This window comes from Vicugna pacos, chromosome 28 (genome assembly GCF_048564905.1).
Source record: "Vicugna pacos chromosome 28, VicPac4, whole genome shotgun sequence".
NCBI classification, from domain to species: Eukaryota; Metazoa; Chordata; class Mammalia; order Artiodactyla; family Camelidae; genus Vicugna; species Vicugna pacos.
In genome coordinates this window covers 529,575-546,062 of record NC_133014.1, presented here as the reverse complement: position 1 = coordinate 546,062, position 16,488 = coordinate 529,575, and the positions used below count along the sequence as shown (strand labels likewise).

The 16,488-nt window shown below is 61.2% G+C and overlaps 4 protein-coding genes across 4 annotated transcripts in view; 2 read left to right on the top strand and 2 right to left on the bottom strand.

The window, feature by feature from the left end:
* The window catches only part of LOC116277736 (ankyrin repeat domain-containing protein 26-like), a 533,747-nt gene that overhangs the window by 178,969 nt on the left and 338,290 nt on the right, over positions 1-16,488 (top strand).
* LOC140690089 (uncharacterized) overlaps positions 1-16,488 on the top strand; it is a 380,224-nt gene that overhangs the window by 78,512 nt on the left and 285,224 nt on the right. The window lies entirely within an intron of this gene.
* Positions 184-16,488, bottom strand: part of LOC140690054 (uncharacterized) — a 23,431-nt gene continuing 7,126 nt past the window's right edge. The window contains exons 2-6 of the mRNA XM_072951576.1: positions 13,237-13,363; positions 7,680-7,806; positions 2,123-2,249; positions 351-1,095; positions 184-193 (exon numbers count right to left, since the gene is read on the bottom strand). Coding sequence (XP_072807677.1) covers positions 184-193; positions 351-1,095; positions 2,123-2,192 — 825 coding nt within the window. The 5' untranslated portion in view covers positions 2,193-2,249; positions 7,680-7,806; positions 13,237-13,363. The remainder of the gene's footprint in view (positions 194-350; positions 1,096-2,122; positions 2,250-7,679; positions 7,807-13,236; positions 13,364-16,488) is intronic.
* Positions 15,340-16,488, bottom strand: part of LOC140690053 (uncharacterized) — a 21,062-nt gene continuing 19,913 nt past the window's right edge. Inside the window, exon 5 of the mRNA XM_072951575.1 lies at positions 15,340-15,358. Within this exon, the coding sequence (XP_072807676.1) occupies positions 15,340-15,358 (19 nt within the window). The remainder of the gene's footprint in view (positions 15,359-16,488) is intronic.

Below are 16,488 nucleotides of genomic sequence, written 5' to 3'. Positions count from 1 at the left end.
GACACTCATGCCAGCTCCCCAAGTGAGGGGCTGGTGTGCCACACTGTGGAAGGCCAGCACAGGCTCCGGAAGAGTCTGGGTATGAAGGGCTCCCCACCACCACAGCCTCCTGCCCAGACATCGCCCAGGTCTCTCCCCAGGATCTTGCCTGCAGCTCCTGAAGAGCCTGCTGCTCCTGCTCATCTAGCCGCTCCTGAAGAGCCTGCCGCTCCTGCTGATCTTGCCGCTCTTGAACAACCTGCAGCTCCTGAAGAGCAAGCCTCTCCTCCTGATCTAGCCGCTCCTGAAGAGCCCGCCGCTCCTGAAGAGCCCACGGCTCCTGAAGAGCCTGCCGCTCCTGAAGAGCCCACCGATCCTGAAGAGCCTGACGCTCCTGCTGATCTAGCTGCTCCTGAAGAGCCCGCCATTCCTGCTGATCTAGCCGCTCCTGAGGAGCCTGCAGCTCCTGAAGAGCCTGCCATTCCTGAAGAGCCCGCCGCTCCTGAAGAGCCCGCCGCTCCTGAAGCGCCTGCCGTTCCTGCTGATCTAGCCGCTCCTGAAGAGCCCGCCATTCCTGCTGATCTAGCCACTCCTGAAGAACCTGCTGTTCCTGCTGATCTAGCCGCTCCTGAAGAGCCTGCAGCTCCTGAAGAGCCTGCCGCTCCTGCTGATCTTGCCACTCCTGAAGAGCCTGCCGCTCCTGAAGAGCCCACCGATCCTGAAGAGCCTGACGCTCCTGCTGATCTAGCTGCTCCTGAAGAGCCCGCCATTCCTGCTGATCTAGCTGCTCCTGAAGAGCCCGCCATTCCTGCTGATCTAGCCGCTCCTGAAGAGCCCGCCATTCCTGCTGATCTAGCCGCTCCTGAGGAGCCTGCAGCTCCTGAAGAGCCTGCCATTCCTGAAGAGCCTGCAGCTCCTGAAGAGCCTGCCATTCCTGCTCATCTAGCCGCTCCTGAAGAGCCTGCAGCTCCTGAAGAGCCTGCCATTCCTGAAGAGCCCGCCGCTCCTGAAGAGCCTGCCGCTCCTGCTGATCTTGCCACTCCTGAAGAGCCTGCCGCTCCTGCTGATCTTGCTGCTCCTGAGAAGCCTGCAGTTCCTGCACCTGCACCTGGGCCGCTGGGCAGTGGAGAACCATTTCAGGCATCATCACCCCCTAGGGCTCTGCCCCCTCTGCACCCTCCTACACCTTCTCCAAAATCCCACCATAAATCCCCTCCCCTACCCGAAGTTGACTTCCCTACCCCTGAATTTGCTTTTGTTTTGTTTTTCTTTAGTTTAGTTTATTTGTTTTACATCATTTATGGCATCCTATATTTTTCCATTTTCCACTTCCTTTAATAAAATACAGATTTTTTTCCCTTTTAAATTGTGCATTTCAGGAACATTAAGTGCATTCCCATGCTGTCCGACCATCACTACCATGTAGTTTTATGCTCTTTACGCTATTTATGCCCGTGAAGTACATCCCACCACGGCCTCAAACCCCTCATCTGGACACTCCTGGGCATGCACACTCCTGGGCCTGCACACTCCTGGATCTGTACACTCCTGGGCCTTCCCTGGCATGGGCCTTCTCTGGCCCTGGCTTGCACACTACTGGGCCTGCACACTCCTGGACTGCACACTCATGGGCCTGAACACTCCAGGACATGCACAATCTTGAGCCTGAACACACCTGGGCCTGTGTACTCCTGATTTTGCACACTCCTGGGCCTGAACACTGCTGGGCCTGCACAGCCCTAGGCCTGTACAATTCTGGGCCTGCACACTCCTGTCTCTGCACACTCCGGAGTCTGCACACGCCTGGGCCTGCACACTCCTGGGCCTGTACACCCCTGGGCCTGCACCCTCCTTGGCCTGCACACTCCTCTGTCTGCACACAGCTGGGCCTGCAAACTTCAGGGCCTGCACTCTACTTGGCCTGCACACTACTGGGCCTGCTCCCTCCTATGCCTGCACACTCCTGGGCATGCACACTCCTGGGCCTGCACACTCCTGGGCCTGCCCTGTCCCTGGCACCAGCCTCCTTCACCCCAACGGTGCCACTCACACGGCTGCGGCGTCTAGCCAGGAGCCCCCAACCGAAACCCCTCCCGAGGGACCCCCTTGCCGGCCCCCAGGGAAGCAGCGGGGCTCCTCTTACCTGCGAGGCGGAGACGTAGTCCAGCTGCAGCCTGACGTCCAGCTGCCGGGCGTGCAGGGCCAGCGTGCATGAGGGCAGCAGGATGGCCGTGATCGGCTGGAAGCTGCCCCCGGAGCCTCTACCGCCCCTTGGGGAAGAGGAGGAGGAAAATCCACGTCAGTGCCAAGAACACAGGACCCGTCCACAGAGGGCCCCTCAGGTGTGACAACCCCAGAGGCGCCCGCAGCCGACCTGGGCTGAGAGCCACTTTTCTCGCGGAAGCTCAAGGACCTATGCTGAGCCTCCCTCTCCCTCCCTAAAGAGGGAAAACCCAGAGGCTTTCTAACTTTGCACTCACTGTCCATGTATCAGCCATGTCTAGTTTACCTCCCCAGCAGGGCAGAACCCCTCCCTGCCTTCCCCACCCTCTGCAGGCGGCTCTCGGGGGCCGGAGGGGCACCCTTCCTCCCTGAGGCCAGCCCTGCTGGGGCAGCAGTTGTAATAGAAAAGACCAAATCTGACTGCCTATTAGATCTGTTCTTTTTCCTTTAACCCTCTGCTGTTTTCCAGGCTGTCTTACCAGCTCTGCCCCTTTTGTAAAACAATGTTGCCTTCAGCCTGAAATTGACAGCAGAGCCTGTTCTCAAGGCTCTCAGCCTTCAGGATAAGAGCTCTTTTCCTCTCCTATACACACAACAAGCTGCAGAACAGAAAGTAACATTTGTTTTGTTAGAGGTTTTACAGGGGCCCCATGAGCTGACCCACAACTGCAAAAACAAAGAATTCCTGCACCAAGGACTTTGCACCAACCACCCACAACCCCTCTCCTTTCGAGTGTAAAAGGAGCCTGAAGTCTCACTCGGAGAAGGTGGCTCTCCAGGACATTAGCCTGCCATCTTCTCGGTCAGCTGCCTTTCCAAATAAACTCACTATTCTTTACCCCGACACCGCGTCTCCCGATTTCTTGGCCTGTCGTGCGACTTGCGGAATGAGTGTGGACTTGGAAACACAGGGAAGGAAAGCCAAGTCAGGACTCTCACCCTCTGCCTCTGCTCAGAATACCACCAAGGGGTTGCTGGGACAGTGGACGGAAAACTGAGGCTGCAACACGACCATGAGCACTGGGCCTGGGTGGGAGAGATGGCGGGCGCTGTCCGAAGCGCACCCGGCCTCCTTCCGAGTCACATCACACCCACGTCCCCAGACCCAGGGAGGCCTGGAGCCCCACACAGCAGAGCGCCTCCAAACCTGCAGATGCCCAGTGACCGGTCCACTGTGCACCCTCTGGCGCCCTCCTCCCCGCTCCTCCTCCTTCTGCCCCGCTGGCTCAGCCCTGGTCCCACCACATCCTCACCCAGGGCCAGCACTGCTGCAGGAACACCCTCGGCAGGCCGCCCAGCCTCACGCCCTCAGGTCCGCACACCTGGTTGGTGCAGCTCTGCCCCTTTCCAGCCCTCACCACCGACTCTCCAACCGCCTGCTCTCCCGGCCTCCGCCCTCAGTCCTAGAGAGCGCCTCCTCTGGTCACAGCATCCTGCCCTCTAGGGTCGACAGGGCCTGCACATTCCTGGGCCTGCACACAACTGGGCCTGCACACTCTTGGACCTGCGCACTCCTGGACCTACGCACACCGGGGCCTGCAGGAACCTGGGCCTGTACACTCCCGGGCCGGTTCCGTATTGAATCTGCACACTTCTGGGCCTGCACGCCCCTGGACCTGCGCACACCTGGGCCTGCACGAACGTTGGCCTGTACACTCCTGTATCTGCTCACTCCTGTGACTGCATACTCCTGGGCCTGCAAACTCCTGGGCCTGTACACCCCTGGGCCGGCCCTGGCCTGAGCCTGAACCCCCCTGGGCCTGCACACTCCTCTGTCTGCACACTACTGGGCCTTCCCTCTCTTGGGCCTGCCCCCAATTCGGCCGGCACTCTCCTGGACCTGCACACTCCTGGGCCTGACCTATCCTAGGCCTGCACAGTCCTGGATCTGCACACTTCTGGGCCTGCTCCCTCCTGTGCCATCACACTTCTGGGACTGCACACTTGTGCGCCTGCACACTCCTGGGCCTGCACACTCCTGGGTCTGCACACTCCTTGGCCTGTTCCATATTGTGACTGCGCACTACTGGGCCTGCACGCTCCTGGACCTGCGCACACCGGGGCCTGCACGAACCTGGGCCTGTACACTCCTGGGCCTGCACACTCCTGTACCTGCTCACTCCTGTGACTGCATTCTCCTGGGCCTGCACACACCTGGGCCTGCACACTCCTGGACGTGCACAAACCTGGGTCTTCACGAATTGGGCCTGTACACTCCTGGGCCTGCAACTCCTGTACCTGTTCCCTCCTGTGACTACATACTCCTGGGTCTGAAATCTCCTGGTCCTGCACACTCCTGGGCCTGCACACTCCTGCGCCTTCCCTCTCTTGGGCCTGCCCCCAATTCGGCCGGCCCTCTCCTACCCCTGCACACCCTTGGGTCTGCACACTACTGGGCCTACTCTTACGTGGGCCTGCACACTCCTGGGCCTGCACACTCCTGATTCTCTACAATCCAGGGCCTGAACACTGCTGGGCCTCACAGCCCTGGGCCTGCACACTCCTGGGCCTGCACACTCCAGTGTCTGTACCCTCCTGGGCCTGCACACGGCTGGGCCTGCCCTGTCCTGGGCCCGCACAATCCCTTCTGTGCACACTCCTGGGCCTGCACACTCCTGTACCTGCACAACCCTGTACCTGCTCCCTACTGTGATTACATACTCCTGGGCCTGAAATCTCCTGGTCCTGCACACTCCTGGGCCTGAACACTACTGGCCCTGCACACTCTTGGGCCTGCACACTTCTGGCCCTGCACACTCCAGGGCCTGCCTTCTCCTGGGACCACACAATCCCTCGTCAGCACACTCCTGGGCCTGCACACTCCTGCGCCTTCCCTCTCCTGGGCCTGCCCCCAATTCGGCCGGCCCTCTCCTACCCCTGCACACCCTTGGGCCTGCACACTACTGGGCCTGCTCCTACGTGGGCCTGCACACTCCTGGGCCTGCACACTCCTGATTCTCTACAATCCAGGGCCTGAACACTGCTGGGCCTCACAGCCCTGGGCCTGCACACTCCTGGGCCTGCACACTCCAGTGTCTGTACCCTCCTGGGCCTGCACACGGCTGGGCCTGCCCTGTCCTGGGCCCGCACAATCCCTTGTGTGCACACTCCTGGGCCTGCACACTCCTGTACCTGCACAACCCTGTACCTGCTCCCTCCTGTGACTACATACTCCTGGGCCTGAAATCTCCTGGTCCTGCACACTCCTGGGCCTGAACACTACTGGCCTTGCATACTCTTGGGCCTGCACACTTCTGGCCCTGCACACTCCTGGGCCTGCCTTCTCCTGGGCCCACACAATCCCTCGTCTGCACACACCTGGGCCTGGACACTCCTGCGCCTTCCCTCTGCTGGGCCTGCCCCCAATTCGGCCGGCACTCTCCTGGACCTGCACACTCCTGGGCCTGACCTATCCTAGGCCTGCACAGTCCTGGATCTGCACACTTCTGGGCCTGCTCCCTCCTGTGCCATCACACTTCTGGGACTGCACACTTGTGCGCCTGCACACTCCTGGGCCTGCACACTCCTGGGCTTACACAATAATGGGTCTGCACACACCTGGGACAGCACCCTGCTGGGCCTGCACACTACTGGGTCTGCACATCCCAGAGCCTGCACACACCTGGGCCTGCACACTCCTTGGCCTGTTCCGTATTGTGACTGCACACTACTGGGCCTGCACGCTCCTGGACCTGTGCACACCGGGGACTGCACACTCCTGGACCTGTACACTCCTGGGACTTCCCTGGCCTGGGCCTTCACTGGCCTAGGCTTGCACACTACTGGGCCTGCACACTGCTCGAACTGCACACTCATGGGCCTGCACACAACAGGACCTGCACAATCTTGGGCATTAACACACCTGGGCCTGTATAGTCCTGATTCTGTACAATCCAGGGCCTGAACACTGCTGGGCCTCACAGCCCTGGGCATGCATACTCCTGGGCCTGAACACTCCAGGGTCTGTACCCTCCTGGGCCTGCCCTGGCCCGGGCCTGCACCCTCCTTGGCCTGCACACTCCTCTGTCTGCACACTCCTGGGCCTGCACACTCCTGGACCTGCACAATGTTGGGCCTAAACACACCTGGGCCTGTATACTCCTGGATGCACACTCCTGTGACTGATCCCTCCTGTGTCTGCACACTCCTGGGCCTGCACACTGCTGGGCCTGCCCTCTCCTGGGCTCGCACAATCCCTCGTGTGCACACTCAAGGGCCTGCACACTCCAGGGCCTGTACGCATCTATCCTTACACACTCCTTGCCTGCAAACTCCTGGGCCTCCTCCCTCCTGTACCTACACACTCCTGGGCCTGCACCACCCAGGGCCTGCAGACTCCTGGGACTGCACACACCAGGGCATGCACTCTCCTGGACCTGTGCACACCTGGGCCTGCACGAACATTGGCCTGTACACTCCTGGGCTTCCACACTCCTGTACCTGCTCCCTCCTGTGACTACATACTCCTCGGCCTACAAACTCCTGGTCCTGAACACTCCTGGGCCTGAACACTATTGGCACTGCACACTCTTGGGACAGCACACTTCTGGCCCTGCACACTCCTGCGCCTTCCAATTCCTGGGCCTGCCCCCAATTCGGCCGGCCCTATCCTGCACCTGCACACTCTGGGCCTGCACACTACTGGGACTGCTCCCACTTGTGCCTGCACACACCTGGGTCTGCACACTCCTCGGTCTGCTGCCTCCTGTGCCTGCACACTCCTGGGCATGCACACGCCTGGGCCTGCCCTCTGCTTGGTGGGCACGGTCCTGAGACTCCCCATTCCTGCGCCTGAACACCCTTGGACCTGCCCTTTCTTGGGCCTGCACACTCTGGGGCCTGACGTCCCCTGGTTCTGCACACTACAGGGACTGCACACTCCTGGGCCTGCACACTGCTGGGTCTGCACAGCCCTGGGCCTGCACACTCCTGTCTCTGCACACTCCGGTGTCTGCACACTCCTGGGCCTGAACACTCCTGGACCTGCCCTGGACTGGGCCTGCACCCTCCTTTGCCTGCACCCTCCTTTGCCTGCACACTCCTGGGTCTGCACACTACTGGGGCTGCTCCCACATGTGCCTGCACACTCCTGGGGGTGCACACTGCTTGGTCTGCACAGTCCTGGGCCTGCACATTCCAGGGATTGTCCTCTCCAGGGCCTGCACACTCCTGGGCCTGCACCCTCCTTGTCCTGCACACTCCTCTGTCTGCACACAGCTGGGCCTGCAAACTTCAGGGCCTGCACTCTACTTGGCCTGCACACTACTGGGCCTGCTCCCTCCTATGCCTGCACACTCCTGGGCATGCACACTCCTGGGCCTGCACACTCCTGGGCCTGCCCTGTCCCTGGCACCAGCCTCCTTCACCCCAACGGTGCCACTCACACGGCTGCGGCGTCTAGCCAGGAGCCCCCAACCGAAACCCCTCCCGAGGGACCCCCTTGCCGGCCCCCAGGGAAGCAGCGGGGCTCCTCTTACCTGCGAGGCGGAGACGTAGTCCAGCTGCAGCCTGACGTCCAGCTGCCGGGCGTGCAGGGCCAGCGTGCATGAGGGCAGCAGGATGGCCGTGATCGGCTGGAAGCTGCCCCCGGAGCCTCTACCGCCCCTTGGGGAAGAGGAGGAGGAAAATCCACGTCAGTGCCAAGAACACAGGACCCGTCCACAGAGGGCCCCTCAGGTGTGACAACCCCAGAGGCGCCCGCAGCCGACCTGGGCTGAGAGCCACTTTTCTCGCGGAAGCTCAAGGACCTATGCTGAGCCTCCCTCTCCCTCCCTAAAGAGGGAAAACCCAGAGGCTTTCTAACTTTGCACTCACTGTCCATGTATCAGCCATGTCTAGTTTACCTCCCCAGCAGGGCAGAACCCCTCCCTGCCTTCCCCACCCTCTGCAGGCGGCTCTCGGGGGCCGGAGGGGCACCCTTCCTCCCTGAGGCCAGCCCTGCTGGGGCAGCAGTTGTAATAGAAAAGACCAAATCTGACTGCCTATTAGATCTGTTCTTTTTCCTTTAACCCTCTGCTGTTTTCCAGGCTGTCTTACCAGCTCTGCCCCTTTTGTAAAACAATGTTGCCTTCAGCCTGAAATTGACAGCAGAGCCTGTTCTCAAGGCTCTCAGCCTTCAGGATAAGAGCTCTTTTCCTCTCCTATACACACAACAAGCTGCAGAACAGAAAGTAACATTTGTTTTGTTAGAGGTTTTACAGGGGCCCCATGAGCTGACCCACAACTGCAAAAACAAAGAATTCCTGCACCAAGGACTTTGCACCAACCACCCACAACCCCTCTCCTTTCGAGTGTAAAAGGAGCCTGAAGTCTCACTCGGAGAAGGTGGCTCTCCAGGACATTAGCCTGCCATCTTCTCGGTCAGCTGCCTTTCCAAATAAACTCACTATTCTTTACCCCGACACCGCGTCTCCCGATTTCTTGGCCTGTCGTGCGACTTGCGGAATGAGTGTGGACTTGGAAACACAGGGAAGGAAAGCCAAGTCAGGACTCTCACCCTCTGCCTCTGCTCAGAACACCACCAAGGGGTTGCTGGGACAGTGGACGGAAAACTGAGGCTGCAACACGACCATGAGCACTGGGCCTGGGTGGGAGAGATGGCGGGCGCTGTCCGAAGCGCACCCGGCCTCCTTCCGAGTCACATCACACCCACGTCCCCAGACCCAGGGAGGCCTGGAGCCCCACACAGCAGAGCGCCTCCAAACCTGCAGATGCCCAGTGACCGGTCCACTGTGCACCCTCTGGCGCCCTCCTCCCCGCTCCTCCTCCTTCTGCCCCGCTGGCTCAGCCCTGGTCCCACCACATCCTCACCCAGGGCCAGCACTGCTGCAGGAACACCCTCGGCAGGCCGCCCAGCCTCACGCCCTCAGGTCCGCACACCTGGTTGGTGCAGCTCTGCCCCTTTCCAGCCCTCACCACCGACTCTCCAACCGCCTGCTCTCCCGGCCTCCGCCCTCAGTCCTAGAGAGCGCCTCCTCTGGTCACAGCATCCTGCCCTCTAGGGTCGACAGGGCCTGCACATTCCTGGGCCTGCACACAACTGGGCCTGCACACTCTTGGACCTGCGCACTCCTGGACCTACGCACACCGGGGCCTGCAGGAACCTGGGCCTGTACACTCCCGGGCCGGTTCCGTATTGAATCTGCACACTTCTGGGCCTGCACGCCCCTGGACCTGCGCACACCTGGGCCTGCACGAACGTTGGCCTGTACACTCCTGTATCTGCTCACTCCTGTGACTGCATACTCCTGGGCCTGCAAACTCCTGGGCCTGTACACCCCTGGGCCGGCCCTGGCCTGAGCCTGAACCCCCCTGGGCCTGCACACTCCTCTGTCTGCACACTACTGGGCCTTCCCTCTCTTGGGCCTGCCCCCAATTCGGCCGGCACTCTCCTGGACCTGCACACTCCTGGGCCTGACCTATCCTAGGCCTGCACAGTCCTGGATCTGCACACTTCTGGGCCTGCTCCCTCCTGTGCCATCACACTTCTGGGACTGCACACTTGTGCGCCTGCACACTCCTGGGCCTGCACACTCCTGGGTCTGCACACTCCTTGGCCTGTTCCATATTGTGACTGCGCACTACTGGGCCTGCACGCTCCTGGACCTGCGCACACCGGGGCCTGCACGAACCTGGGCCTGTACACTCCTGGGCCTGCACACTCCTGTACCTGCTCACTCCTGTGACTGCATTCTCCTGGGCCTGCACACACCTGGGCCTGCACACTCCTGGACGTGCACAAACCTGGGTCTTCACGAATTGGGCCTGTACACTCCTGGGCCTGCAACTCCTGTACCTGTTCCCTCCTGTGACTACATACTCCTGGGTCTGAAATCTCCTGGTCCTGCACACTCCTGGGCCTGCACACTCCTGCGCCTTCCCTCTCTTGGGCCTGCCCCCAATTCGGCCGGCCCTCTCCTACCCCTGCACACCCTTGGGTCTGCACACTACTGGGCCTACTCTTACGTGGGCCTGCACACTCCTGGGCCTGCACACTCCTGATTCTCTACAATCCAGGGCCTGAACACTGCTGGGCCTCACAGCCCTGGGCCTGCACACTCCTGGGCCTGCACACTCCAGTGTCTGTACCCTCCTGGGCCTGCACACGGCTGGGCCTGCCCTGTCCTGGGCCCGCACAATCCCTTCTGTGCACACTCCTGGGCCTGCACACTCCTGTACCTGCACAACCCTGTACCTGCTCCCTACTGTGATTACATACTCCTGGGCCTGAAATCTCCTGGTCCTGCACACTCCTGGGCCTGAACACTACTGGCCCTGCACACTCTTGGGCCTGCACACTTCTGGCCCTGCACACTCCAGGGCCTGCCTTCTCCTGGGACCACACAATCCCTCGTCAGCACACTCCTGGGCCTGCACACTCCTGCGCCTTCCCTCTCCTGGGCCTGCCCCCAATTCGGCCGGCCCTCTCCTACCCCTGCACACCCTTGGGCCTGCACACTACTGGGCCTGCTCCTACGTGGGCCTGCACACTCCTGGGCCTGCACACTCCTGATTCTCTACAATCCAGGGCCTGAACACTGCTGGGCCTCACAGCCCTGGGCCTGCACACTCCTGGGCCTGCACACTCCAGTGTCTGTACCCTCCTGGGCCTGCACACGGCTGGGCCTGCCCTGTCCTGGGCCCGCACAATCCCTTGTGTGCACACTCCTGGGCCTGCACACTCCTGTACCTGCACAACCCTGTACCTGCTCCCTCCTGTGACTACATACTCCTGGGCCTGAAATCTCCTGGTCCTGCACACTCCTGGGCCTGAACACTACTGGCCTTGCATACTCTTGGGCCTGCACACTTCTGGCCCTGCACACTCCTGGGCCTGCCTTCTCCTGGGCCCACACAATCCCTCGTCTGCACACACCTGGGCCTGGACACTCCTGCGCCTTCCCTCTGCTGGGCCTGCCCCCAATTCGGCCGGCACTCTCCTGGACCTGCACACTCCTGGGCCTGACCTATCCTAGGCCTGCACAGTCCTGGATCTGCACACTTCTGGGCCTGCTCCCTCCTGTGCCATCACACTTCTGGGACTGCACACTTGTGCGCCTGCACACTCCTGGGCCTGCACACTCCTGGGCTTACACAATAATGGGTCTGCACACACCTGGGACAGCACCCTGCTGGGCCTGCACACTACTGGGTCTGCACATCCCAGAGCCTGCACACACCTGGGCCTGCACACTCCTTGGCCTGTTCCGTATTGTGACTGCACACTACTGGGCCTGCACGCTCCTGGACCTGTGCACACCGGGGACTGCACACTCCTGGACCTGTACACTCCTGGGACTTCCCTGGCCTGGGCCTTCACTGGCCTAGGCTTGCACACTACTGGGCCTGCACACTGCTCGAACTGCACACTCATGGGCCTGCACACAACAGGACCTGCACAATCTTGGGCATTAACACACCTGGGCCTGTATAGTCCTGATTCTGTACAATCCAGGGCCTGAACACTGCTGGGCCTCACAGCCCTGGGCATGCATACTCCTGGGCCTGAACACTCCAGGGTCTGTACCCTCCTGGGCCTGCCCTGGCCCGGGCCTGCACCCTCCTTGGCCTGCACACTCCTCTGTCTGCACACTCCTGGGCCTGCACACTCCTGGACCTGCACAATGTTGGGCCTAAACACACCTGGGCCTGTATACTCCTGGATGCACACTCCTGTGACTGATCCCTCCTGTGTCTGCACACTCCTGGGCCTGCACACTGCTGGGCCTGCCCTCTCCTGGGCTCGCACAATCCCTCGTGTGCACACTCAAGGGCCTGCACACTCCAGGGCCTGTACGCATCTATCCTTACACACTCCTTGCCTGCAAACTCCTGGGCCTCCTCCCTCCTGTACCTACACACTCCTGGGCCTGCACCACCCAGGGCCTGCAGACTCCTGGGACTGCACACACCAGGGCATGCACTCTCCTGGACCTGTGCACACCTGGGCCTGCACGAACATTGGCCTGTACACTCCTGGGCTTCCACACTCCTGTACCTGCTCCCTCCTGTGACTACATACTCCTCGGCCTACAAACTCCTGGTCCTGAACACTCCTGGGCCTGAACACTATTGGCACTGCACACTCTTGGGACAGCACACTTCTGGCCCTGCACACTCCTGCGCCTTCCAATTCCTGGGCCTGCCCCCAATTCGGCCGGCCCTATCCTGCACCTGCACACTCTGGGCCTGCACACTACTGGGACTGCTCCCACTTGTGCCTGCACACACCTGGGTCTGCACACTCCTCGGTCTGCTGCCTCCTGTGCCTGCACACTCCTGGGCATGCACACGCCTGGGCCTGCCCTCTGCTTGGTGGGCACGGTCCTGAGACTCCCCATTCCTGCGCCTGAACACCCTTGGACCTGCCCTTTCTTGGGCCTGCACACTCTGGGGCCTGACGTCCCCTGGTTCTGCACACTACAGGGACTGCACACTCCTGGGCCTGCACACTGCTGGGTCTGCACAGCCCTGGGCCTGCACACTCCTGTCTCTGCACACTCCGGTGTCTGCACACTCCTGGGCCTGAACACTCCTGGACCTGCCCTGGACTGGGCCTGCACCCTCCTTTGCCTGCACCCTCCTTTGCCTGCACACTCCTGGGTCTGCACACTACTGGGGCTGCTCCCACATGTGCCTGCACACTCCTGGGGGTGCACACTGCTTGGTCTGCACAGTCCTGGGCCTGCACATTCCAGGGATTGTCCTCTCCAGGGCCTGCACACTCCTGGGCCTGCACCCTCCTTGTCCTGCACACTCCTCTGTCTGCACACAGCTGGGCCTGCAAACTTCAGGGCCTGCACTCTACTTGGCCTGCACACTACTGGGCCTGCTCCCTCCTATGCCTGCACACTCCTGGGCATGCACACTCCTGGGCCTGCACACTCCTGGGCCTGCCCTGTCCCTGGCACCAGCCTCCTTCACCCCAACGGTGCCACTCACACGGCTGCGGCGTCTAGCCAGGAGCCCCCAACCGAAACCCCTCCCGAGGGACCCCCTTGCCGGCCCCCAGGGAAGCAGCGGGGCTCCTCTTACCTGCGAGGCGGAGACGTAGTCCAGCTGCAGCCTGACGTCCAGCTGCCGGGCGTGCAGGGCCAGCGTGCATGAGGGCAGCAGGATGGCCGTGATCGGCTGGAAGCTGCCCCCGGAGCCTCTACCGCCCCTTGGGGAAGAGGAGGAGGAAAATCCACGTCAGTGCCAAGAACACAGGACCCGTCCACAGAGGGCCCCTCAGGTGTGACAACCCCAGAGGCGCCCGCAGCCGACCTGGGCTGAGAGCCACTTTTCTCGCGGAAGCTCAAGGACCTATGCTGAGCCTCCCTCTCCCTCCCTAAAGAGGGAAAACCCAGAGGCTTTCTAACTTTGCACTCACTGTCCATGTATCAGCCATGTCTAGTTTACCTCCCCAGCAGGGCAGAACCCCTCCCTGCCTTCCCCACCCTCTGCAGGCGGCTCTCGGGGGCCGGAGGGGCACCCTTCCTCCCTGAGGCCAGCCCTGCTGGGGCAGCAGTTGTAATAGAAAAGACCAAATCTGACTGCCTATTAGATCTGTTCTTTTTCCTTTAACCCTCTGCTGTTTTCCAGGCTGTCTTACCAGCTCTGCCCCTTTTGTAAAACAATGTTGCCTTCAGCCTGAAATTGACAGCAGAGCCTGTTCTCAAGGCTCTCAGCCTTCAGGATAAGAGCTCTTTTCCTCTCCTATACACACAACAAGCTGCAGAACAGAAAGTAACATTTGTTTTGTTAGAGGTTTTACAGGGGCCCCATGAGCTGACCCACAACTGCAAAAACAAAGAATTCCTGCACCAAGGACTTTGCACCAACCACCCACAACCCCTCTCCTTTCGAGTGTAAAAGGAGCCTGAAGTCTCACTCGGAGAAGGTGGCTCTCCAGGACATTAGCCTGCCATCTTCTCGGTCAGCTGCCTTTCCAAATAAACTCACTATTCTTTACCCCGACACCGCGTCTCCCGATTTCTTGGCCTGTCGTGCGACTTGCGGAATGAGTGTGGACTTGGAAACACAGGGAAGGAAAGCCAAGTCAGGACTCTCACCCTCTGCCTCTGCTCAGAATACCACCAAGGGGTTGCTGGGACAGTGGACGGAAAACTGAGGCTGCAACACGACCATGAGCACTGGGCCTGGGTGGGAGAGATGGCGGGCGCTGTCCGAAGCGCACCCGGCCTCCTTCCGAGTCACATCACACCCACGTCCCCAGACCCAGGGAGGCCTGGAGCCCCACACAGCAGAGCGCCTCCAAACCTGCAGATGCCCAGTGACCGGTCCACTGTGCACCCTCTGGCGCCCTCCTCCCCGCTCCTCCTCCTTCTGCCCCGCTGGCTCAGCCCTGGTCCCACCACATCCTCACCCAGGGCCAGCACTGCTGCAGGAACACCCTCGGCAGGCCGCCCAGCCTCACGCCCTCAGGTCCGCACACCTGGTTGGTGCAGCTCTGCCCCTTTCCAGCCCTCACCACCGACTCTCCAACCGCCTGCTCTCCCGGCCTCCGCCCTCAGTCCTAGAGAGCGCCTCCTCTGGTCACAGCATCCTGCCCTCTAGGGTCGACAGGGCCTGCACATTCCTGGGCCTGCACACAACTGGGCCTGCACACTCTTGGACCTGCGCACTCCTGGACCTACGCACACCGGGGCCTGCAGGAACCTGGGCCTGTACACTCCCGGGCCGGTTCCGTATTGAATCTGCACACTTCTGGGCCTGCACGCCCCTGGACCTGCGCACACCTGGGCCTGCACGAACGTTGGCCTGTACACTCCTGTATCTGCTCACTCCTGTGACTGCATACTCCTGGGCCTGCAAACTCCTGGGCCTGTACACCCCTGGGCCGGCCCTGGCCTGAGCCTGAACCCCCCTGGGCCTGCACACTCCTCTGTCTGCACACTACTGGGCCTTCCCTCTCTTGGGCCTGCCCCCAATTCGGCCGGCACTCTCCTGGACCTGCACACTCCTGGGCCTGACCTATCCTAGGCCTGCACAGTCCTGGATCTGCACACTTCTGGGCCTGCTCCCTCCTGTGCCATCACACTTCTGGGACTGCACACTTGTGCGCCTGCACACTCCTGGGCCTGCACACTCCTGGGTCTGCACACTCCTTGGCCTGTTCCATATTGTGACTGCGCACTACTGGGCCTGCACGCTCCTGGACCTGCGCACACCGGGGCCTGCACGAACCTGGGCCTGTACACTCCTGGGCCTGCACACTCCTGTACCTGCTCACTCCTGTGACTGCATTCTCCTGGGCCTGCACACTCCTGGACCTGTACACTCCTGGGCCTTCCCTGGCCTATGCCTTCACTGGCCTAGGCTTGCACACTACTGGGCCTGCACACTGCTCGAACTGCACTTTCATGGGACTGCACACAACAGGACCTGCACAATCTTCGGCATTAACACACCTGGGCCTGTATACTTCTGATTCTGTACAATCCAGGGCCTACACAATCCTGGACCTACGCACACCTGTGACTGCATGAACCTTGGCTTGTACACTCCCAGGCCTTCTCCCACATATGCCTGTACACTCCTAGGCTTGTTCCCATCTGTGCCAGCACATTCCTGGGGCTGCACATGGCTTGGCCTGCACAGCCCTTGGCCTGTACAATCCTGGGCCTACACACTCCTGTCTGTGCACACGCCAGTGTCTGCACACACCTGGGTCTGCAACTCCTGGGCCTGCAAACACCGGGGCCTGCCCTCTCCTGGGCCTGCACACACCTGGGCCTGCACAGGCCTGGGCCTGCACTCTACTTGGCCTGCACACTGTTGGGCCTTCTCCCTCCTGTGACTGCATATTCCTAGGCAAGCACAGTCTTGGGCCTACACACCCCTGGCCCTGCCCTATCCCAGGCCAGCCCACACCTCGGCCGACCCTCTCATGAACCTGCACACTCCTGGGGCTGCACACTCCAGGGCCTGCTCGCATCTGTCCCTACACACTCCTTGGCCTAAAAACTCCTGGGCCTGCTCCCTCCTGCACCTACATATCCCTGGGCCTGCACACTCCAGGGCCGGTGCTCTTCTGGGCCTGCACCCTCCTAGGACTACACTCACCTGGGCCTAAACACTCCTGGACCTGCCCACACCTGGGCCTGCATGAACCTGGGCTTGTACACTCCTGGGCCTGATCCCACCAATGCCTGTACACTCCTCGGCATGTTCCGATCTGTGCCGGCACAATCCTGGGGCTGCACACGGCTTGGCCTGCACAGCCCTGATCCTGTACAATCCTGGGCCTGCACACCCCTGTCTCTGCACAAGCTGGTGTCTGCA